The 24,750-nt window shown below is 44.1% G+C and overlaps 1 protein-coding gene across 4 annotated transcripts in view; it reads right to left on the bottom strand.

Annotated features, from left to right (window-relative positions):
• PAM (peptidylglycine alpha-amidating monooxygenase) overlaps window positions 1–24,750 on the bottom strand; it is a 1,287,650-nt gene that overhangs the window by 410,536 nt on the left and 852,364 nt on the right. For 2 of the 4 annotated variants that reach the window (XM_069625460.1, XM_069625461.1), the window contains one exon: window positions 17,054–17,374. The exons of the other annotated variants lie outside the window; for them this stretch is intronic. In XM_069625460.1, coding sequence (XP_069481561.1) covers window positions 17,054–17,374 — 321 coding nt within the window. The remainder of the gene's footprint in view (window positions 1–17,053; window positions 17,375–24,750) is intronic. 4 annotated transcript variants of the gene reach the window in all.

Raw genomic sequence — 24,750 nt, 5'->3', positions numbered from 1 at the left:
TCGGGCTTCCAACCTCTGCATTCTATCGAGACAGCTCTCCTCAAGGTCAGCAACGTCCTTTCTTTGGCTCGGCATGCAAACCTTTAATCTATTCTTATTCGTCTCGACTTCTCTGCTGCCTTTAATCCGTTTGACTATTCTGACATTCCCTCTTCATTATATCTCCTTGGCATCAGAGATAGGGCCCTTACTTGGTTTGCTTCATACTTTGTCCCCAAACACTTTCAGGTGTCATGGAACAGCCTTACCTCCCCACTCACCCCCCCTTACTGTTAGAGTTCCCCAATGGTCTCTCCTTGATCCACTTCTCCTCACTCTCTATACTTCAGCATTTGGTGCCCTGATCGCTTACTGTTTCTCCCATCAACTCTTTGCTGGCGACACGCAGATCTTCTCCTTTCACTTCTTATCCAATGAGCTGTTATCAACAATTTCAAACTGTCACCCCACCATCAAATATTGAATGGCATTTCACTCCCTCGTGCTCAACTCAACTAGGACTGAAGTTCTCTACTTCCTAGCCAAATAAGGCTATCTTGTCCTCTGGCCCTCTTCTTCTCTTCTGACCACCTTCCTTACTCTGCTTCAATTTGTAACCTTGGTATCATCTTCAACCCATCACACATCTCTCTCTTTATCGGCAAATCTGCCACAGCAGCCAGACAACCTCTTCAAACTCAGAAAACTGTCATCCTTTTCCTTTTAATACTGCTAATCGCCTTCTTTCTAGATTAGACTACTGTGCCAGTCCCTTCTATGGCCTTCCCAAATATGCTTTTTCACCTCTGGACAAAGTTCTCAACTTTGCGGTCCACACACTTTTTTAACCGTGCTCACTTTACCTCTAACCTCCTCTGCCCATCGCCAGATTGACTGGCTATCTATGAAACAAAGGGTTAAGTATAAACTTCTTCTAATCATCTTCAAACCTATCCTTGGACTCGCCCCATGTAAGAAAAGATTTTCTCTAGAAGCAACTTTTCCTCCATGGTCCATGGACCCCAACGTGTTTGAATTTGTTTCTGTATCCTAACCTGATTTCTTTTTTTACATTGTAGCACAGCCTTCAGCTGCACACTCCACTGGGCTTTCTCTCATTGTTACGGGGAAACTGACACATCCTTTCTCTTAGTCTTTCAACTTTGTTGGCACTTGTTGGTAACATTTTATCATTACGCAAAGTATCTTGTAGTACCGGCAATGGGGTATTTGTGTTTTATGGCCCTAGACACCCTCTAAGGAAGGTTTGGTTATTGTAAAAGGTTCCTTGCAATAGACTGGTGGCAGCAGTAGCCTTTTCTTGTATTTGTAACTTTTTACCAAAGCCTACCACCTTTACCGCATTTGACTCATGACTGTGGGTAGTGTCTGACATTGCTGTGCGACAAGGTCTTTTGCCTGTTTCTTTGGCCATTTTGTTCCTTGGCCTTCCCCTGCCCTTACAGGTCCGGGATGTCCTTATTTACGCATGCAGTTGCCCATGAAAACTGCATCTTTCACGGTCCCTGCAGATCACGTGTGTAGGTACACAGGAAGTGGGCTCGGACTGTCTGGTCCCAATCCACACTACTGATGCCAGAGTTCTTGGTGTGCACGGGAGCGCAAGAACCCCAGTGGTCCCTAATTGGACCACTGCTGGTGTGCATGCATAGAGCAGATCTTCCACTTGGTGGGCTGGATGCAAGCACTCTCATGACTTTGGATAGGAGGAAGGGTCCTGCATTCTCAGCAATAGGTCAGAATCGACCTGCAGACGGAACCAAGTACCCTGAAGTTTCGAGCAGAACAAAGGACGATCCTGAGATTCATTGAAGAGGGCTGGCACCCGAATTTCATTGTTGTCCTGGGGTAGCCCTGCTTTGCACTTGATCTCAGAAGACCTGTGAAGGTGCTTTGAAACCCTGAGAGTGATGGAACAATCACTCTTGATGTCGCCTGGTAACCCTGCAAGTGAGCCTATTTGCAAGTGTCCCTGGGACTAGCTTAATCCTTGGTTGCTGCGCAGGAGCGTCACCATTTTAAGTTTCGACCCACAACTTTGGGAAACTGCAGCTTATCCAACAAAGCACAGTTCTACTGAATGTCATCATCCCAGCATCTTTGGGTCGCCAGATAGTAGGCTGTGTCATACCGAGAGAGTTTGGTGCACCTGCGTCACTGTGCGACAGTGATGGTCCCTCAAGTCTATTTTCCTGCATTCCTTCCTGTGCCCCGAGACCTGCTGCATCAGAGTTTTCTTTGTTCTTCATCTGAATCAACAGTTACAGCTCCTGCCCCAAACCGGACCTGTATCTGCACCCGCAGAACCTGTGCATCTGGAAGCCGACCCAAGGGCGGGAAATCCAATCTCCGATGACCCTCTCTAAACCTGCCAAGTCTGGACCGAAACTGAGCTAAGAGCGGTGAGAAGCAAAGTCACTTACTGGTGGCCCTTTGTTCATCCAAAAGCATAAACACATTGAAAGTTATTTGGTCTTCTCTCTGGCTTGGTTAGTATTCGCTTCCTAAAGCCCTCCGAAAGCCGGTAAAAGGAGAATGTAATTGAAAAGCACAATTTTGAACTTCACTATGAATTTCAGCAGTCCTCTGCAATTGGGGAGTTGTATACCGCTGGAACATCTAAAGTTGAAAAAACAAAATAATGTGCCACAACCATGATATTAAACCAGCATGAAATATTCAACATGGAGCATAGCCTTGCCAATTGTTCTCCGGTGTGTTACCAGTAAATGGGACGCGAAGAGTGTGTCTAGCTACTCTAGGCTAGTCTGTGCTTTGCCTGCTGCTGAACATGAAGAGTTGCATGGTCTGTTGTTTACCTTTCATTATCAGTTGCCAATGATACACAACCAACTGTGCGTGTGAGTAACAGAGAGATCTAGACTTCCACAGAAAAAGTAAGCATGTGCAACTTATCTGACAGCAATTCCCCTGCTTCCATTTGGGGCTGCATACCTACATCATTGGTTGTCCTTTGCAAAGGGGGAATCATATTACAAGGATTGCACAAACTGACTTGATGGACTTTTTGCTAGAACTTCATTATTGAGTCCAATTGGTTGAACGTTGTATTCCTGCTTTTACTTTAAATTTGACTATAGGCAATGTTACTTACTTAAAATCTGAAAGGAAACATAGGAACCAGAAACCGCCTTTTTAATTTATAACCACAAATTTCCTTTCCAGAAACAGACTATCTATTCCCCTATTATCCAAAGTTGTTCAGAGTTGTATTTATCCGCTCAAATCTGGTTTTATGAAAAATATACTCTTACTTATTTCCATTCATACAAAGTGAAGGAGGTCCTTCTGGAAGTGCTTTAGGTTGACCTTGGGAACCATAATTGGGAGTGCCTGTAACAAATACAGCATCTGACGTAGAGTGTTCATTTTAAGAAGGGCTATTCTTAGCATATGTGTTGTGCAGGTGCAACCCTTGGTTCAATTTAATGTCAACACTGCACATGCATTACCTGATATTATAGGAGTTATGTATGAGTCTGTGACCCAGTCCCCTTGCAGAATGCTCATGCTTAGATACTATGACCCACACACGGTGATGTTACATGAAAGTGCTTCCACCTATTGAATACAGTGCAATAGGACTGAGCATTTTACTTAAGCGGCATAGTAGTTTTTCTTAGAGCACCCAATACCTACCTACCACAGTTGATGTGGATTCTTCACATTTGTTTCTCATATTTTTTATAATCTTCGGCTCCTGCGTCAGACTTTACCCTATGTACCATCAGACAAGCAGACTGCAGTGGTCAGAGTATTAGCACATTCTAAACTTGACAGCTGTAATGGCCTGCTTGCAGGTATCCCAGCTAAACAGTGCCAATGGCTACAAAGAGCACAGAATGCTGCTGTGAGATTGGTGGTGGGGGTGAAGAAGTCTGCCCATATTTTAGGATTCCGTTGTTCCCTGCATTGGCTGTCTGTGAGGGACAGAATTGACTTTAAAGTTCTCTGTTTTATAATTAAATGGCTACACAACTTGGCCCGGCCTATTTGGAAGATAAAATCCACAGATACTGCACAAGCCGGTCTGTGGACATATAGTTTATAAGTATTCCATCATTCGCTAGTGTGTACAGGGGCAATCTGTGTTTTGCGGTTTATGTACCTAGAGTTTGGAACACACTACCCCTAGAGATTCGGGCAGTCAAATCACTGAGTCTCTTTCGAAAAGTGGTAAAGACCCACCTATTTAATTGAATCCTGGCACTAGATAGGGGTGTTTGATTTCACTGGACCATATGTATTGCCCGTTGGTTGAATTCTGGTGCTCCTGTTTTTTCAATCACTCTTTGATGTGCCATCTGCACCCAAATACGCTTAAGTTCGTCAGGTATGCGCAATATAAATAAATAAAATAAAGTTTTTTTGCTTTCTATAGTGAGTACACAAATTGAGCAAAAGGCTTCAGTTTTCAGTACCTGGCTCTCAACCATCTTCCCCCTTAATCAAATTGATAAATACCCAATTTCTTTTAATCTGCAACTGTTTGGCTTGAGCAGGCTGCATTTCCTGCCCTGTTCAAAGAAGCGCTGTCTAAGCTTTAACAACGTACTATCAATCTAATTATCTTATTTGTAATAAGGCTATTGAGTTGTGCCTTGGCTACTATCAGTTTCTTCTGAAGCCACAGCAACTTATTGACTTTGTAGAGGGGCAAGTGGACATGTCATCCCTAGCTCCCGTCCCCTCACCTATGTCATACTGGAACAGTAGAAGAAGAGCCCTATGTGGGGCACCAGATATCTTCCCAATATCGCATTGAGTGGATGAGAGACGATATGCACTCAGACAATTGTATCCAATGTACCCTCGAACTGAAAGGGTGGAAGGATGTCTACACACACCAATGGACATCATAGAGCTATAAGTGACGTCAGAGAGGAAAGATACTGAGACTCAATGAAACGATATGCAAATACCCAAAGAATAAAGATTTTACTGAAGTAACAAGCGAAAAATGTACTCTAATATGAAGAAATCGTATATGCAAAAGGTATATAAGACATATGCTTGCTACAGATGAAAATATAACATGGCTAGAGCGGTCATGATGGAAAGATGGACGTTGGACTCTTATTAAAACCAAACTACCGCAGAGACAGACCAGGGCTGCAGAATCTGGTGATGCTGGAAAAACAGCTTTGTGTGAGCAATAAAGAGGAGTCTATAGGCCTGGGATCAAGAATGCTACTTCAAGGAATAATTGCAAGGCACAAGGGGAGTCAAAGTATAAGCGTGTACTTAAGACATGTTTATCTTAGATTAAGCGAAGGAGAAAACATCTGCAAGAGCCAATTATTAGACAATTAAATATGCGGAAAGCCCACGCAAGATGGAGTAAGCAAGTCTCTAGAGGTCAGGAAGGGTAATGACACTCAATTCAATTGAATCAAATAGCAGTACATAGAAGGTCGAGATGGACACATTTGTGGTTTCCTCACATGTGATTCAGAAGTTGAAAACAAGGGCTATTCATTAAGCCCAAATGAAGATAATAGTGTGCCTACACTCCCTTGAATGTCCCAGAACAGAGAACAGGCTTCAAGGCCAACTACAAAGGAGAAGCCTTGGCTTGGGGCCCAACCGATGAGACAATGGACTAATTGGGAAAGTGGGGAGTAGTCCGACGTTGCTTGCGGCACCCAAGTTTTGTTTTGCTTACGCTGCTAACGAGCCGAAAGTTCAAGGTGTTTTACGTTTTGACTCAAAACCAGCTGAAATAACTCTGACAGATGCAGACAACCTGCTATTTGATCTGTCAAAATCCATTTGAGTTATGATATTCTTATCACCATCCAAAATAATCTATTCCTTGTGCAGCTCCACCAATTTGAAACAGGCCTCATGAAATGAGTCTTGACTTTGATTTGGTGAACAGACAGTATGTCATCTTCCCCTTTATAAAAAGCTGAAATCCCTGGGAATAAGCAATGTCCTTATCTATTGCAAACCAAAGTCTTTTCCTGAAAGATATGGCCACCCTGCCCCCCGAGAAGCAAAAAAAACTGATGTTAATGTTCCCTCGATATAACCCTACGTTTGCCTGCATGGAGGAGGCGAGTTTCATGTAATAGCACAATCTCTGGATGCTATCATTTCAGTTCTCTGAATAAAAAGGTTTAAAATTGCCAGGAACAGAGGTATTTAGCACCAGCCTTTAGTCTAAAAAAGCCTGGTTACCTTGACCAGAACAGCTACCATGTACTACTTTTGACTCCAAGGGCAACTGGTGCCATACAAACATAGCTATATGACATTAACTCAGGGGGTTTGGGAATGTGTCAAAAGTACCATTAGGGCACATGTAAAAGATGTGTTTGTCTTTCACATGAAAGAACAAATTACTTATCCCTGAGTATTGTTCTATCTGATGGATGTTCCTCCAACTGATACCTCATCCATGATATCTATCTTCCAGTGCAGCTGCTCTTCTGAAATATTTTCTGGCTCATGCTGGCCATGATGTCAGGCCCAGTATATGTATATGTATAAAGGGTCCGCCGTGACCCATGACCTTAGTTCCACCCTTTTTGCCTCTCACTCATACACTGACGGACTGCAGAACCAAGGTGTACTAGCTATCTGCCAAGTTGGGCCGGTTGGGAGGGAGATGAGGACTCCTTGGGAGGAAGCTCCATTAGAAAGAACAATACTGAGAAGAAAAAGTATTTTTTCTTCTAATGGTTTCCGTCCTGTAAGCAAGGCATGGTATCAAAGTAAGACAGACAAGTGATCACAGTTCAAGGGTGTTTATTGAACTTTATCAGGGGTGTGAGAAACATCTATCTACTAAATCTAAGATGGGAGCAAGCTACGACCATCAAGTAATAATTCAGTTCTAGAGGAGTCTAGTCAAATAAAAAGGGCCTACACTAAAGAACCTATTGCCAATCTGTACCGCTATGCTACAAAATAGTGTGGGATAATGTTCACAAAAATAAAGAAGTGTTCACAAAATTATAAGTCAGGATGTTTAGGCCATTGGCCTCCCTTCCCCACGTTTCTTAGCACAGGACAGGGCTGGTCACTCCAGCACAGAACACTCCTAGGCTTCTCTAGCACGAGGTCACAGTTCCTTTCACCGATATCAGGGCCTTCTGTGCTCAAGTCTCTTTTGTGCAAAGTCTCTTGCCTCAGAGGACATGATGTAACATAAACAACAAAGAAAAGTTAATTTCAAATATTCAAGTCGGGGCACTTTACTCTTCCGCCGGGATACCCCTCAGCCAAGCACAAATCCGTCTTTTACACTTAGTCTCCCTCAGCTGGGTTCGGACCAACTTTAATTTGCAGGCACCCCTCAGTCGGGTTCACAATTGCCACAACAATATCTTCATGGGTGAGCTTTACTGTTGACCCCGGATCTCCCTCTTCCAGGCTCAGATCCCCTTTCAATAATTAGTCCCCCTCTTCTTGGCTAAGACCAATTTTACTTTGTAGGCATCCCTCAGTCGGGTTTACAGTTGCCTCAACAATCTTCTCGTGTGTGTTACTTTTCACCCTGGATCCCCCCTCTTCCGGGCTCAGAACCCTTTTCTACAATTAGTCCCTCTCGGCCAGGCTCAGACCAATTTCAATTTACAGACAATCAAAGCCTTTTGAATGTGCACAGGATTTAATGTAAACCGCTGCAGGACCACTTCTATTTCACAGTTTAATAATTATTTCCCTTTCAGGAGGGGGGGGGGCGTGCACCAAACAGAGACCTTCGAGTGAGCACACGTGTGGTGCCGGACCACTCTGAATCTGGTACCCAATTTCGTTTTACAAAGTTCAATTATATACAAGTTCTCTTCTCTTCATACAATGTTGCCACTTACAACCTTCTGCATAATACAGTCCGGTCTGCTATCAGCTTCTCCAACTCACCGGCTGTGCTGATCTTGTTGGTGTTGCTTTGCTGTCGGAGTCAAGGAAAGTACCATTGTGGCAATCGCTTCTTCCCGCCTTGACTATCAATGTGAGAGGGCCCTGTGTACCTTTGACACATGCTACACTGTTCGTCAGCTGCAATCCCTGGTTTAATGTTTCTTTTCCTTGAGGCTTCTTGAAAGTCACGGTTCTGTGTTGAAAAGGTCAAGGGCATTTCCCTACTCGTCGTCCGCTCTGAACTCGTTGCCTTTCTCCTCAGTTTAAACTGCCAGTTCCGAATTGCTGCTTCCTCGTGCGTTTAGCCTTGCTCAGAGTGTGCTCTCGTGCTCTGCCTTTTATTCGTGTGGGGAAGTGTGATGGAAGTCAGGTGTGTGTAATTATCAGTAATAGCCTGATTCTGCTTGACCCTTGTGTTGGGACATGTCAGGTATATGGCTCTGGTGTTAGTCCGTTGTCGCTCCCGATGAACTATCCGTGTGAAAGTGTTTGTGTCAGAAGATGTGGTGAGTTCCTAGGTATCCTAACTCGTAGGATGGGGAAAAAGTGTTATAAGGAATTGAATTCTACGTCTCACCTTTTGGTGTCCCACTCCTACTCCCCCAAGATCACCCCCATTCAGGTGATCCTCCTGTACCGGTCCACCCTCAGGAACTGGATCCAAAAGCAATGGCTGTGTCCTGGTCACCTGTATGACAGATCCCTGGGGACTAGCGGGTGACACCTTCAGGTTTCTCACATTCCTCATATGGATTCCTTGACTACGACAGGGGTCCATTTCTGTATTTAGATGCAGAGGCCGTTATCAGAAAGCTCAAGAGGACCACTCTCCAAGTGAGTGCCCTGCCCTGACTGGGAATCCAAGCAGTAATGTTTTGCAAACGTGTGCAGTGAAGCCACATAGACAACTGGAAAAAGTCCAGAACAAGGACTCCACATTGCAGAGACGAGGCAGCAGCCAAACCCTCCGATTAAATGAGCCCCGAGATGCTGAGGCACATTCTTTCCAGCCAGATTGTAGCATTCCTAAATGCAGAGGATGATCCACATTGATAGGATCTGTTTGGTTACAGCCCTGCCAGCACTGACACTAGCATAACCAACAAAAAGGTGGCCATCTTTCTTGTCATTCCTAGTCCGAGAGATGTTGTAGCTAAGGGCCAGCACAGGGTCCAGCTGATGGATTTGTTTCTGTACCTTGGAAGGATGAGGCAGAGGAAAAAGGAAAGAACAAAGGATCTTTTGAGAGAGATGCGTATCCGAGAACACCTTTGGGAGGAAGGATGGCCTTGCTTCTCAACATCACATTCTCTTTGGAGAAAAACCAAATAGGGATGTTTGACCAATAACACCTGGAGCTCATTCACCCTTAAGCGTGAGTAATCTCAAAGAACAATAATGCAGCGGCTGAAACGGAGTGGCCATAAGAAACTTTAACACAGAATTGAAGTCCCGTGCCAGAACAACAAATTGGCATGGGGAAAATAGATTACGCAATGCCACAAAAATTGCATAACTGTGGGGATCGTGAAAAATAAGGCCTGCTCAGCGGTTCTCTTGAAAACTGTAATAGCAGCAAGACAGCCCTTCAGTGAGGATCTACTGGCCAACCCGGGCCTAAGAAAGCAGAAAATTCATAACTGAGGATGTGGAACAGGTAAAAGAGTCCAGATTCATCTTCTGGCATGAAGCCAAGAATATGCGCCACCAGCACAAATAAATGGATTAGCTGGCAGGCCTCCTAGCAAAGATTAGCATGTACAGGATATCCTCTGACAAACCCCACTCCTAATACCTCAGCCTTTCAATTGCCTGGCATGAAGGTTCAGACTGTTAAGGTTCAGGTGGGGAAACCACCCTTCTGGTTAAGAGCGCAGATCCGCTCCCTGGAGAGGGCACCAGGAAAGGCAGGTGGACATGTCCAACATCTTTGAGTACCACATTCTTCAGGCTCAGTCGGGGGTGGGGGGAGTGGGGGAGTATAAACCTTCCTGTGGAAAGACAATACACGTGCACTGCTATATGCAAGACTGTGCTAGGTTGATGCCAGGTTTCAAATTTCAACCACCATGTAGTCATCCGTACATTTGTAGTTGTTGGCATCAGGATGTCCAATCGTGTACACCTACTGCAGCAGCCAGTCCACTTGCGATTGCAAACTTGATAACTTCATCTACCAGACAGAACAGACTGAGTACCAACTTCTTGTTACCCAATACTGAAAAACTAGGAGGATTCCGATTGAGTACCTTCAGACGCAACTGAATTGGAGAAATGTATGCACAATACAAAGGATGGCACTGCTGGCAGCTACAGATTCACCCAGGGGGCCTTTCTTGACAAACTCCCTCATATAAACGTTGGTTCTTCTTGTAACATTTTCAGCTATGCTAGGACAAAACTTTGTACTACCGGTAACATAACTTTCCTTTTACCCTTTCAATGTGCAGCAGAATGATCTGTTTAAAAAGAATACTGAGATTCACTTTTAAAGATGGACCTTAGAGACACTGTAATTTAGGAATGATTGAGCTACCTGCTGGTGTGGGACCACCAGTAAGGCTCTCAATGGGTTTAATATATATCAGCAACGTGCCAGGACAAAGAATCATAACTTCAGAATTAAAATACAATTCATATAATATCTTCAACATTTTAAATATTGCAATCTTAATAGAGAAGGGGTAGCCCTAGACCTACTGCGCTCCATTACATCATTATCCCGAATACTGCATTCATTGTAGCAGTCATCCATCGGCTACCAGAATACCACCCCACATTCATGGATGAAATCCAGAAGCTGGCACTTCACATGCAAACGTTGCCCAGAGAGGTCTTATAACTGGAGAGATTTCATTTTACGTTCCAGAGTTGAAGCCGGTGCCAGGCTTAGTAGAAAATAAGTCTGGTGTCAGGCTTTACCCAGAGTCCTGGAAGTCCAACAAATACGCCCGCCTGCAGTGAATCGCTGTTCTCCCATAACATTTACACCACTAACTGGACAGTTAAAACCTCAGGGAGGGTCCAACAAGTCACTTCTCATCCTCGGCCTGTTAAACCTCCTCTAACACTCCAGACCTTACAGCCTATTCCAATCATACAGTCCAGCAGCAAAAGTGAACAGATGCTTGACGAAGTCTACAAAGCAACCATTTGCATGGCTACAATGATCCTGAGGCATTAGTATAAAGAAAACCTGTAGTTTACTTTGCTGACTCGAGCAAGCTTCATCTGCGTTACAGGTGGACCTGTACAATCCGGGTGCGACGGGCCTTCCTAAATTTGAAAATAAAACAATTCAGCTATGTGCCACTTCTCCCTTATAAAGATAAATAAAGTAACGGTCTGCACTTGTATGAACAGAAAGTAAATGCTCCCACTCCAATCAGATTTACAAGCAAGGCCCCTTTATTGAAGTGACAAAATGATGTCTAGATGAAATGGCCTCCACAGCAATGCGTTTCATATGGGGGGGTTGTGGAGGGCTTCTTCACTGTTGGCCATCACATTTACTTTTATAATGCATTCAATTTGAACGTTTGTTATGATCCAATCCACCATGGACATAGATGGTATCACCAGTATGTTATAGTGGTTTTGCTAGACTGCCCTTTAAGGTGTTATGTGCAAAATAAATCACAAAGCTTTAGTGATGATAATATGAAGTGTAAAGCTGTGTATAAAAAGACTCATGGAAATGTATATAGAGGACTAAACTAATGACAGTGAAGAGTCACTCGCCTGCAGCAGCCTGTGTCCACAAATGCTAAAGAGCCTTGGAAAGGAAAGGTGGCGGGGGAATGGTACTCCTGTTATCTCAAGATTGATGTGGATGCAATATAGGGTAATATTTCTCTAATTGAAATAAATGATTATTATATACATGGAACCATATGAAAACAAACCCAGAGATTGAAATTCAGGAATATAGTAAATATCTTGATACTATCTGGTTAAACCTTTGCTCCTGGCGGTCCAATGCATACCAGACTTCAGCCACGCCAAGACTGGATGTCACCTATGCACTACCACAAAGGTCGGACTACTTCTACCAACTGGTCCCTGAGGACCCATGGAACATTAGCAAAGAAACCTTTGGTGCTATCTTGTGACTGACTTAAGCCTCTGATAACCGTATCCACTAAACAATTAAATTTCCGTGCAGAAACTCGACACGTCTCCTTAATATCCCTCTCTCCAGACAGCAAACAACAGAACACTACACCTCTACATTCAACTTACATTCCACAGTCCCAGGCCAATCCATTCTAGCACTATTGGAGCACTAGGTCACCGTTCTGTACACACACACCTCGATGCTCTTAATAAAAAATATCTTGAAACTCTCAGGCGCACAGAGCTTCGGATCAGCACTCATCACAAGAAGACCCCACACTTTTGCTTTCCCTCTCCTTCCAACCAACCAAACCCCTCTCACTTTCAGAGAAACCAGAGTACCTGCAGAGCATGCAAGTTGCACTGGTGCACGGTACAAATCTTAACATAACTATACAAAGTTTACAACCATTTTTCGAAGACCGTTAACACCCCCCCCACCTCGCCTAAACAAAAGAAAGTGACAACAGAGGTTCGAATCCACCAATGCTGCTAAAGTGAAGAGTTGGCAGAACTAAAAAATAATGAGCCGCAATTTGGAATGACAGTAGGGTTAACAATGACTGAAATTCACAAGATGCGTTGCAAGAGACATGAAGGGGGCTGATACAGAACTATCAGGAGACTGAAATAGACCTACCTTCAAATGAGGCACCAAAACAATCAAGGAATCAAGGGAAATCCTAGACGTATTCCAAGAACTGAGCCAAAAACTCTCCCCGCACAACTTACCAATACAAAGGTTTGTTGATGTTCTTTTAATAAAAATATATACATCCATGACTGCATCAGAAACAACCATGAAAAGTCTTCTTGCCTACCATCATTCCTACACCACCACCTTCCTCATTTCCAACCTTTAAATCTTTGTAAGAGTAAGGGAGTTATAGGTTTGCTTCAACAAATCAAAACGCTGTAGAGTAACACTTCAACACTCACACCAGAAAAAATACAACCCACTAGAGAAAAAAAGCCCAGCACACCTCTTGCAAGGAAAACAAGGTTTTATTTCCACAAAAATAGAAATGCACCAGCAAAGAACTCTGCTGCCACGGAACGTTCTGGAAAAATCAGTACAAAACACTTTATGACGGCATACAGCCTCATCCGTGACATAAATTACATACTGTGCAAACTCACGTGGCTGGTTGACCGAGACCCTATACATAGGCTACCTGCTCCATAAGGGATGCCAGGCCATTGGTCCCCGCTCCCCTCCTTCCATCTTTTTCCACGTGGGTTCCTCCTCTCGCTTCACTGGGCGTGAAGCTACCACTGATTGCCCATTATGTGAAGAAAGAAAATACAAGCTCTATCTCTAACCTGATGTGCACCTGGTACTACAGACATGGGCTAAGAGGACACTTCAAGGCCATCGCCTATAACAAACTACAGCTCGATTTGAGCACATTGGCACCCAACCAAAGTTACCAACCCTTGTTTTAGCTATGTTATTTTATCCCTCCTGGCACCTCGCAGCACAAATCACGTGACCTATGGTGAAGGCGACTGATCCTTGTTTTCAGATGTTTTCTGATCAATTGGGGGTTTACCAGTGTTATGGTTGGTGGTCTGGGACTGACTGGTAACTTGGAATGCTGGGGGTCTTCAGGCTGGGGCTTTCGGGTGCTATTACTTAGAGCTGGAATAGGAAGGGTCGGAGGATCGTGCCCTCCTTCTTGTGGGATTGCTTTTTACAGTGAGCTCTCAACCCCCTTGTGGCCTTGCAGGGCGCATTCCTTCTGGGATAGGAAATGTTGGCAACATAAGACAATGAAGGGTCTATGAATCCTTGCAGCTTTAGCCTTCCTCACTGGTGCCCAAGCTACAATTTGTTACCGCCCATCTATACTTTATTTGTGTGTGTTTGTGACTCAGGCCTACCACCCTAGCTTCAGCGCAAAACTAGGCCTCGATTCCAATATGGCTGCTACTATTAAAAATGGTGTTCGATTGCCCATGCATGCTAGAGCAAGATGCAAACCCCCCTCCCTACATTATGGCTCCCAATGACACCCTCATCCCCCTGTAACCTCCCTTGTCCCCTACTCTACCTTCCCGGGCCTCTGTTTCAATCGAAAGCGCTGGGGTGGGTCTGGGACGGGGTCACCCCTCCTTTCCAACAGCGCCACGGTTACCACTACAGCATTGTCCAGCATCTAGCAATTCCTTCCCATGACTGCTAAAGACATCTCACAACTGCTAAACACATCTCTCTCAAAGGATGTGGACTCCTAACAGTTGATAGCAAGCCATCCTCACACCCCTCCTAAAACATCCCCCAGCAGACCTTGAGATGGCTGCCAAATATCAAGCAGTTTTTGACCCACATTATGTCCTTAAAATCTCGGAAAAGGGTGACAAGACAACTGCAAGGGGAAATGCAATTGCAGATGAGAAGTATCATGAATTATGGGTGCGTTTCTTTTTCTGGGTTTCCTTTCATTCGCCGCGACTGTTTTAGTTGAGGTGTGCGGCATTGTGTGTGATGTCTGTTGGGAGGGTTAAACAATTGCTGTGTGGGAGTGCCTTGTTTGGTTCAGAGTTTAGTGTGAGAATGGAGATTTAAAAAGGGTGGGGTCCAATAGTGGTGCTGGGGGAGCCAGAACGGGATTCTCTGGAGGTGTTACAGGTATGCCTTACTAGAGTCGAGGCTCAGGTGGTGAGTAGATCTTGAGCTACACGAATGACAATCTGGCTTTGGACCACTCGGTAGACCATACTGTTTTGCTGAACAGATTGACACATTGGGCAGGGGTGTCTAGCACTTCCTTGGAACGGACCCACTCCTTCCTCTTAAAAGAGGAAGGAGTGGGTCCAAAATATTTGCAGTGAGACTATATATAATCATCATGAAGGATCACTTGCAGAGCACCCAAAGGGTCCTCACCTTTCCTCTTTTGTTTAATATGTGCCCACTTGTTCTCATCATAGATCAGCATCATGTGCAGTTTTTAATGCATTGCGATTGCAAATCCAATTTTAAATTCGCTTCGAGTAAGCATTGTAGACTCAAACAAACATCACTGGATGCCTTGACCATACTTAACCTCAACATTGGATAGAGGAGTTTCCCCTTTCTCATTTGGATAAAGGAAAGCTTCCTCTGTCGCTTCTACTCTAAAGCCAAGAAATGGAAGCTGCAAGGGGCAGAATTTTAAGCAATACAAACATGGGTGTGATTTTGGATGCAGGGCTGCCTTTCAGCCCTCAAAGGAATGCAGCAATCAAGAGAATTTACTTTCAGCAGTCGCTGCCCAGGAAATTCGTACATCTTCTCCAATCTGCACACCCGTATATGTGACGAAAAGCCGTTTATGGCACACAATGCAATCTACACCGGGCTTCCATAAAGACTCTGCCCTAAGCTGCAAAGACTGCAAAATTAGGCAGACAGAATGTGTCTAAACCTCTCGAAGCAAGATTACATCAAACAGTGCACAACAACCCTCCACTGTGGAAGCAAGAATTACATCGGCTGTGCTCCGCCTGGTACACAAGGTACATTGGAAAAGAGGTCCAGGTTAAATGTCCGCACCTCTGTTCGGCAAATGCACACCAATCCAAACACAATGATATTTGAAGCAGCTCAAACAAAAGAGACCACACCCTGATATTACTATTGCCCACACCTTTGAATGCCCTCTATACTAGCATAAGGGTAGAACGCAACCCTACACGCTTCAGAAACCTCTACAGAACAGCTCACGGTGGCCTTGTACATCATTAGGCTCAGTTTTGGTCAAATTGTGCCCGTTATAGTTAAACCGCACAGCCAGCTCGACTGCTAGCCTCTACGGTGCCGATTGCTTATATACATTATATTGATGGCAGCACGCTGGCAGCACGCACACACGTTGGCATTCTCTGCGGTGCCTTTCTCAACCCATGTCGCTTATCTGAACGACTGACCTAAGTTACAGTGATCTCTAGTTCTCATTAATGTAGCTGCATGTCTGCAATCGAATATCAATTCGTATCTGAAACACAAGCTGCTGTGTTTCATTCAGTGCATTAAAAAAATAGACTTGTGCACCACAGGGCGACACGTCAGATGATATTTAAAACGACAAATCCAAAAACCATCTCACAATAGAAAAGACTGCTTTCAATCCTTGCAAGTACCACAGAGACTGCCGTGTGGTGAGGTTTCCAACAGAGAACAAAATAATCAGCTGGTTGATGAATAATTTATACTAGCAGGAGAAGATGCATTTGGAGTCGTCAGGCTGACTGCCTGTGACAAGCAGGTAGCGCGTGCTGCTGCCCACGCACAGGCCGCCTTACTGCATGCATATTGCTTACTTGCTAGGAAGGAGAATCTTCATACAGGGCGTGAGCAGGCTCTCCAGATTAGCAAGTAAGATGAAACACAATCAATATCCCTAAGCAAGCCACACCATTAAAATAACAAAAGATGGTGTCGTCACGGAGACCAGGCGATGACCTTCGTAAGATGGAGGACTATTGTGTCTAGAAATAATGAGGACACTAATAACCGTTGATCGACCAAACACAAGCAACACCTTCTTTTCCAATGTGCTGTCCTATTTGTATTGTTAGTGTGTTAAAGTAAACATTATGCAGTTCATAAATTGCACCAGTACAACTATATTTTAATGCAGTGTTACAGATGGCCATATCACGATTCCACACATAACCTGTTGCATGCAATTTTCCGGAGTATGATTTCAAATGGGTTAGCTTGTGATAATCCAGAAGGCAGCATTTTATTTGCATGGCAATGCTGCTTTTCTGAAGAAAAAAAGCTTAATAACTGACAGTTTCGTGTAAATTATTACTAATGTACGTGCAAGTTCGCATAAGCAGCATACCCTAACCAGATTCAACCATAAAAACACATCACATTATTTATCATACTTCACAAATAAAGCACTGTGTGGTATTTACATTGAATGTTCAGGGGTGGAAATGTTGGAGATGATATGATAATGATAAATGCATTGATGGCAGGCTGTCAGATTGTGCTCATCTGGGCCTGGATCGCTCACGTGCGTTCCATGCATAAGGGACCCTAACCCACCTCCTGGGCGCTCTGTTTCCCAGATGTCCCCAGCACCGGGCCGCAGTTGATGTGACGGGGGTATCTTGTTCCCTGGAGGTCGCAAGGTGGACTCTAGTCTATGGAATTTGTGGATTCTGTCTCTGATCAGAACGGCACCGGCTCTCTCGCCGTGGTCTGCCACCGCTCTGGCATCAGACCAGTCTGCGTCTTTCTTTTGCACTACATTGGCAATTTGGGCTACCAGGTCAGACTCTGCCCTTTCAGTTGGGTTATACTTGTGTACATGGACAACATCTTCCCTCTCTCCTAGGAGCTTGGAAATGAGTGAATAGAAATTGCCTGCAACGAAGAGAAAAAAAAGAGACAGGAAGGAAAAGACAGATTATGACAGAGAAGTAAGAAAGCGATTGACTGAATGCTTCACAAATGCTCATCCCTCTCGGAAATATTTTGCAATGGACTATAAATCACATTCATAATATTGCCATGCACCGGTGTTTTTTATGGACGTCAACATTAATATGTTTCTATTAAATAAACCTCTTATTATACCTTAATATGTCCATTTGAGAATTAAAAACCTTCATTGTTAAATTAATGAAGTAAACCCATGCTACTCCAAAGAACGATCGAGGATACGTAGTTAATGATAGATGTTCATTCAGAGAATAGGTAGATGCAAGAGAAGCACATAGACCACGCAGAATGATGTTTGACACACTGGGTGTCTGAAAGGTGGTGAAACTAATCTCAAAGCAAATATTATTTGAGGACTGTGGTTTGCACACAATTCTTTCTCTGAAGTCACCATGGCCAGACTTTGGTTCTATGTGGTGTCGTTGTTTTGTTGTCTCCTTGTAGTGCATCACGTTTCTTCCGACCCCATTTATGACCACACAGTTTTTTTTTATCATCCTACACCTTTCATCGCTCAACTTTTTCTCCAGCACCCTAAGCCTCTCTTCCATCGCTCGCTTTACCCTAGCTCTTCTATCTTTGGCCAGTATCCTCCCATACCCCCGCCTTGTATGCCATGTGCACTTCCTTCCCAGTCGACTCACCCTCTGTGTGTCATGTGTCTTTTTTATCCCGCCCTTCACCAGGCTTCCTTCACTTTTTATGGGGGGGTCTGGTGTATACATCACCCCCACTGGTCCCACTCCCCACTTGCCCAGTCTGCTCCACCTGCCGTCACTCATCCTCACACACTTACGCTCCCCGCTGGCCTAAGCTACACAAATCTGCACACAGTGTGAAGAAGCGGCAGTCATAAAGCCATGCAGTTGCACAGCCTGGAGTCGTACTCTGTGCGATATTATCTCGGTCGACTGAAAATGGGTTTCGAATCATCTACCCAGTATGACTATATTAAACAGAGATTATCAGCTAACAATATTCAATATTGTATTCTTTGCTTGTAGAACTAATAAATATCTTTACAATCGAACAAGCTTTATTTCGGGTACAAAACCCATAAAAGCACAACAATACTGACCATTAAAAACAATCTTAAAAGACAATTTAGATAGCAACAATTCCTTTCAGAAAGCTTCATAACTCAAACATAGTTATTTAAAAAAAAAACTGCTTGATTTAATTTGCAGATGTAATGGCCAAGTACAGCATTATAGGGATATTGTAAAGTATCAATTTGAAAGGCTGATTTGCAAACTTAAAATTTATTGAGGATACTCTTGTAGTCGAAAGCATAGTACAATCACGTTGTACTAATGGAATACATGTGGTGTAAGTGTCTCACAAAGCTATGCTAATCGCTAGAGTTCTCCTATTCCAAGCTTTGTACACGTAGGTGGCTACTGCATAAGTGATGGCTTCAAATGCTGTGCTTTTAAGACATTTTATAATGGCTTCCCATGTTGACCTTGTCCCATATACTCCTAGAAAATGTATAAATCCATTTTTCTATAGTCTGGAAATAGGGGGCTTGCCAGCATAAACTGGGCTTCACATTCTCCCCTAAGCATTCAGTGTGCACATTTATTTGTGTGGCTATTATCCTATTTGTGCAAGGTTTGAGCTACGGCAGTATCCCAAATCTCTATTTCGTGTATAGTTATCGCATTGCTCTGGGGCTCACTTTGTCCAGGTAGATCTCGTACCCCAAAGCTTGCTTCACTTCCCAGTACATCCTTAAACCCAGGGAGGATATCTTTCTTTCTAGATCTGTTTTACATAACACCTGGTGTCTAATCATGATGTCGTGTTTTGCACGCGCAGTTATTCCGATCGGGTCTAACCCGAGATCTTCGCATCCCAAGCAACATAGTAGTCTTCTGACGTTTATACGTGATTTCATCGGCGGAAATAAACATCGAAGGGGCAAATGATATTTTTTGTAAGCCAGTAAACACCCTTGCCAACATATTTTAGGACTATCTGCTGCAATTATATAAACAAACTCCAGTCCTACAATATGGGGGGAAAGTGTTAGAAAGTGGCTTCAAAAAAGTATTGTTTCCCCCTCAATGTTCATTTCCAGCAATGAAATCACTGGATACCCTGATGTGTGAGATCCAAGGCAGTGCCGGCCTCCTTCCTGGTTGAGTATGTCAGTCAGGGTATCCCTATATTTCCTCAACTCGGGCATTAGCCACACTTAACCAATACATCAATGGTCTTGGAAGTCCAGTTCCTGATAAACTAAGAAGGTTGAGGTACTGTTTGGTAGACTGAGTAGTTTCTTTTTCTTCAAGAAGCCATTGTGAATGGAGTATAGATTGTTACAGTTGTTATAGCCTCACACTTCGGCTCCATAAAGGGCTGCTTGCCTAGCTTGCTGTTGATACGCTGTTAAGGTGGGGATTAGGGCTCCATTCCCAATTTGAATAGAGTAGCTAGTTATTGTCACTGAGTATTTTAGGAGGCAAGTGCCAGCTCTCTCTCGATGGCAGTCCCACCTTCGTGTGCTCAAAAAACTATTTGCCTAAGCAATCAAACGTATTTACTTGTTCGACATTGGAGGTCTCTATTGTTAAGTTAAACAAGTTTCTCTTCATTTTTTGGTGAAAATACCATTGATTTTTTTTCCCAAAGTTAATCTCTAGGCTTTTGTTAGTACATAATTCTATGAATAATTCAGTTTGTGGCCTAAGGCCAGCTGGTCTTAGGGGTACTATCACGGCATCGTCCACAAAGAGAAGAATCAGACATTTCTCTGCTGCAAGGGTAGGCGCTGCGTTCATTGGGGCAGACACAAATTTGGCAATTACATCATTAATATAGAGCAGGAATAGGGATGGTGATATTACGCACCATTGTCATACTCCGGTTCTAGTCTAAAGGGAGTGATCATTTCCCCACCTGTGCCTCACCTGGCTACTGCCTCCTTGTTGGTATTTAGCACCTTTATTGTGGCCAACAAATCTGCTGTGATACCCTCCTCTTGCAGGCTGGACGCAGCTTCACACGTGGTACACAATCGAATGCGGTGTATAGATCTATAAACACGGCGTATACATTCATTTTTCTTAACTTTATACATACTTGCACTTTAGCACATACAGCCTAAAACACTGATCGACTGTGCTTATCTTATATCTAAAGCCTGCTTGTAAGTGGTTTAATATTGCATTGCTATCCATCTATAGCTGAAGGCGCACCAGGACAGCTCTTAAGAAATATTTTTCCTGAAGCATCTAATTATGAAATGGGAAGATAACGTGTTGGTGGTTCAAGCCCTTTTTTTATATACAATATAACGACCTTAGCCTACGTCCATGATTTGGGCATAGATTTGGATACATCTTCTTCATTTTGAAACAGTTCAACTGTAATTTTATCAGGGCCCGACTCCTTATTGTTTTTTTGCGCATAGATTGCTATTTTTATTTCTGTCACGGTGATGTGAGGGGTCAGAAATGAGAGCTGGTCACAAGGTTGTCATGGTTTCGATATTTATTAAATGAAAATGGGTTGGGGAAAATGTCTCTCTGACCCTATGCTAAAGAGGAGTGTCTCTACCTATAAACCAAAACTCAATGAATGAAAAAGCCGTCCTTGTGTCCAAAACATCCTATCCTGACCCTCAGACTACAAAGCAATAAAAACGTGTAAGGAAATACCTTCAACTTGATACTGGAAAAAGTGTTCATAACTTAAGTAAGAATAGTGTAGGAAAGCCCCTAAACGCTCACACCAGAATAAATACAACCCACAGGGGAAATAGGGGCAAATCACCTCTTGCAAGGAAGTTTTATATCTATATGGGATATTGTGACCAAAGTCCCATTCTACCCCAACCGTTGCCCATACCGAATAGAAAGCGAAACCATCAGAGAAAACAAAGACCACCCCTCAATTCCAACATGAGTTTTACCCCTCTTCCCTCAAAACCAACTTTTCAACAACCTTACATTCAAACTCCATTTCCTGACAAATCTACATCTTTATTCTTTTTTTTAGAACACCACAATTCCCATAATCCCATTCACCTATTGAAATACCACAGGGCTGGGAAGAGGAAGAGAGGGACAGAGCATGAGGATTGCTGAGGGAAAATCCTTTGAGAGACAGAAGACCGACTATCCCATCCTAACAGTAAGTTGTCCCACTAATAGAGTCAGGTAAGGTCAGGCAGAGCCAACCCTGACAAAACACCTGCACTCAATTAACACCTCAAAGGCGTTGAAAAAAAAGGCTGCAGAGGGAGAGAAGGCAGTTGCTCTTGGGAAACCAGGAGGGAGGCTGCAAGGCTGATTCTGGCAGAGGATCCCTACCTAAATCTCAAGCACTCAGAGCGAGGCTGGAGGCAAGACAGGACTGGGCTAGCTAAGCAGCTAAACTTGAGAAAGTGGAACCTGGAAAGCAAGATGTGCAGAGGCTGCAAGAAGGCCAGGCAAGAGACCCACATTTCCAATTGGCAGCTGATGAAGTTAAGCAGGGAGCGTCCTTCTAGAAGTCATTGGGTAGGAGCCTACTTCCCTCACACCGGCAGATTAAATTTGGGGAGGTTCGATAAACCACAAAGCCTATAAATTGCACGCATAAAATGAAAACTGAACAACAGCAACAACCGGTGAGTGATGCGAGATAGTAGAACAACATTTTGGTTGATTTCCTGTGAAAGAAACAGTATCGAGTACAATTGCATGTAAACTGGCAACTGCGTTTGAAAGAGTGAAGATTGTTTCAAAGCGACAGGACGATATATTGTATCGGAGTGGTCATGCTGTAGAGAAGACGGCACAGTCGAAAGTGTCCGAATGTAAAAGTAAAACTAAACCGGTGATACAGTATCCATGTAAAAAGCTTGAGCCCGATCGAGGGGAGCTTTCAAGTGTGAAAGAAGAACAAAAGAGCTTGTGCCCGATCAAGGGGAGCTCTCCAGAAAGAAAGCATTGCAGTGAAAATTTGACCTAAGAGCTTGAGCCTGATCGAAGGGAGCCTGTCAACTGAAAGAATAGTTAAAAGGAGTTTGCTCCCGATTGAGGGGAGCTCTATTTGACCGAATTACAACTAGCAGAAAGCATTGCTAAACCTGAGGAAACAACTGACTGTCGCAGTGGTCAGGCGTAGCGGTAAAGCCTAGGCTTTGCTGTCTCGAAAGCCTGTGACACGAAGAAAGCTTGGGGAAGGGAAACCTCAAGTAAGTTGAAAGAAACTGTGAATATTATTGATCATTGTTGCTAAATAGAAACCTTGCAAATTGAGAAAGAAGGGACGTACATTTATTAGTGCCTTACTGAAGAAAACTGTGTTGCCTATCCCTACTACCATATAGTATCCCATGGGGAAGGGAGTCATTCTTCTGTGAACACGTTGCCATCCAGATTCTTTTGTTGAACACACTTTTTCTATTATTAAGTACATTACCCTCACACCTTTGTGTATGAGTTTAGGGGCAGGTAATAGGTTTATTAGTGTAATTATGATTGTTTTGGAGTAGACTGACTAGCACTGTTTTTCTTTAATGGTAGAGAATACTACTATTCTAGCGTTAGGGCAAGGTAGGAAGTCTACAACCCTTTTGAAGCCGTTTAATAAACACCCTTGTACTTGCATCTCTTGTGTGGTCATCTTACTGTTGATGCCATGGCTTCCTCACACTTCCAGGGAGCAAAGGTTGGCAACAGTTTAGGAAAATGGAGGCTTTTATGGATCTGTGTAGCTCTGGGCTTTCTCATCAGTGTCTGGGATACAAACTATTCATTTACTCATGTTTGGGAGCTAGGCCTGGGGTTCTGACTGCCGTGCTACATTTAAACTTTGGGTCACAATATGGCTACTAGAATGTAAGATGGCTGCTATCCCTGCATGCGTACTACACCTACAAAGTGGACAATAATTTTATTATTGTGTAGATGCCTGCAAGGGCACCCCACCACACCCTGGTCTCTTACATTACCGATGACAGCCTTTGCCTTACTCTATAGCGCCTGGGGTTTCAGCAAGATCGTGTCCCCCCTTCCCAACAATAGCTCCAACAAAAATGTTCTCCAAGGCGGAAGCCCTTGTATCCAGAGGGTGAACCCCTTCCCCAGGATTCTTAAGTAGGACGGTAATGGTCGCTTTTACTAGCAGTTCCTTTGTGTCTTGTCTTAACTCACAAGGTTCCTGTTAAGGCAACAAGTTCTGTAACAGTCTTTCTTTAACACAACGTTTTCCATGGTTCAGAAAACATTGGGCCTCATTATGAGTATGGCTGTAGCCATGCCGGTAAATGTCGGCATGGCTACATGCTGCCGGAGTGATTTTACTGGCATCGGCAATGGAGATGTACAGGGGCATTCCAGCCCCGGCGTACCCGGTAATTCCCCTTCGCCGGGTGCCGATAAAAATGACTCTCCATTCCCATTTGAGTGCCATAGGACTCAATGGGAAGGCCGGTAGCACCGGCACCGTTAATTACGGTGCCGGTGCTACCGTGTAGGTCTGCTCGCAGGTGCCGGTCCGCCCGACAGGTCGGACCTGCCGGGCAGTAAGGCACCCGCTCGCAGACCTCAGTTTGCTGGACCGGTAACAACGGTACAGGCAAGCTTACCGGTACCGTTATTACTGGACCGGCAACCTTGTAATAAGGCCCATTGTCTTTCTTTAACACCCTTTGGTTAAAAAAACACTGGGCCTCATTACGGGTCGGGCGGTCCGGAAATAACAGTTATTCCGGACCGCCCGATCTCGAGTCCTGCAGGCGGGAGGTGGCGTTCCCGCCAGGTCTGATCTGGCGGGTTTAACACCGCCCGCCTGCAGGCGGACGTGGAAACACCAGCACCATCACGAGATAGTGCCGGTGTTTCCACTTCCCCATTCACATTGAGTTCTATGGGAATGGGGATTTACCGAATCCCGCCTCCGGAATTCCCGGGTCACCGGGGCTGTAATGCCCCGGTAATTCCGGGAATCACGGAGGCGGAACGGTAATACGAGTCCGGCGGTAAACGAGCCGGAAAAACCAGCAGGTTACCGCCGGACTCATAATGAGGCCCACTATCTTTCTTTAATATCTCTGGAAGCTTTGCAAATTGCCTGGTATACTCCCCTGCCAGGTTTCTTTATGCAATGACAACTGCCTGGTGTACTCTCCTGCCAGGACTTTTTATGCAACTCCAACTGCCTGATGTACTCACATGCCAAGACTTATTATGTGTTTCAGTTGCCTGGTGTCTTGCCTTGCCAGGGCTTCTTAAGAGTTTCACACTTCCTCTTTATCACTAATACTCTATGTATTACTCTTGGCTTGGTAAATAGGTTTGCGG

Source organism: Ambystoma mexicanum, chromosome 6p, assembly GCF_040938575.1.
Source record: "Ambystoma mexicanum isolate Mex_15411 chromosome 6p, UKY_AmexF1_1, whole genome shotgun sequence".
NCBI classification, from domain to species: Eukaryota; Metazoa; Chordata; class Amphibia; order Caudata; family Ambystomatidae; genus Ambystoma; species Ambystoma mexicanum.
This window is presented reverse-complemented; position numbering and strand designations above follow the sequence as displayed.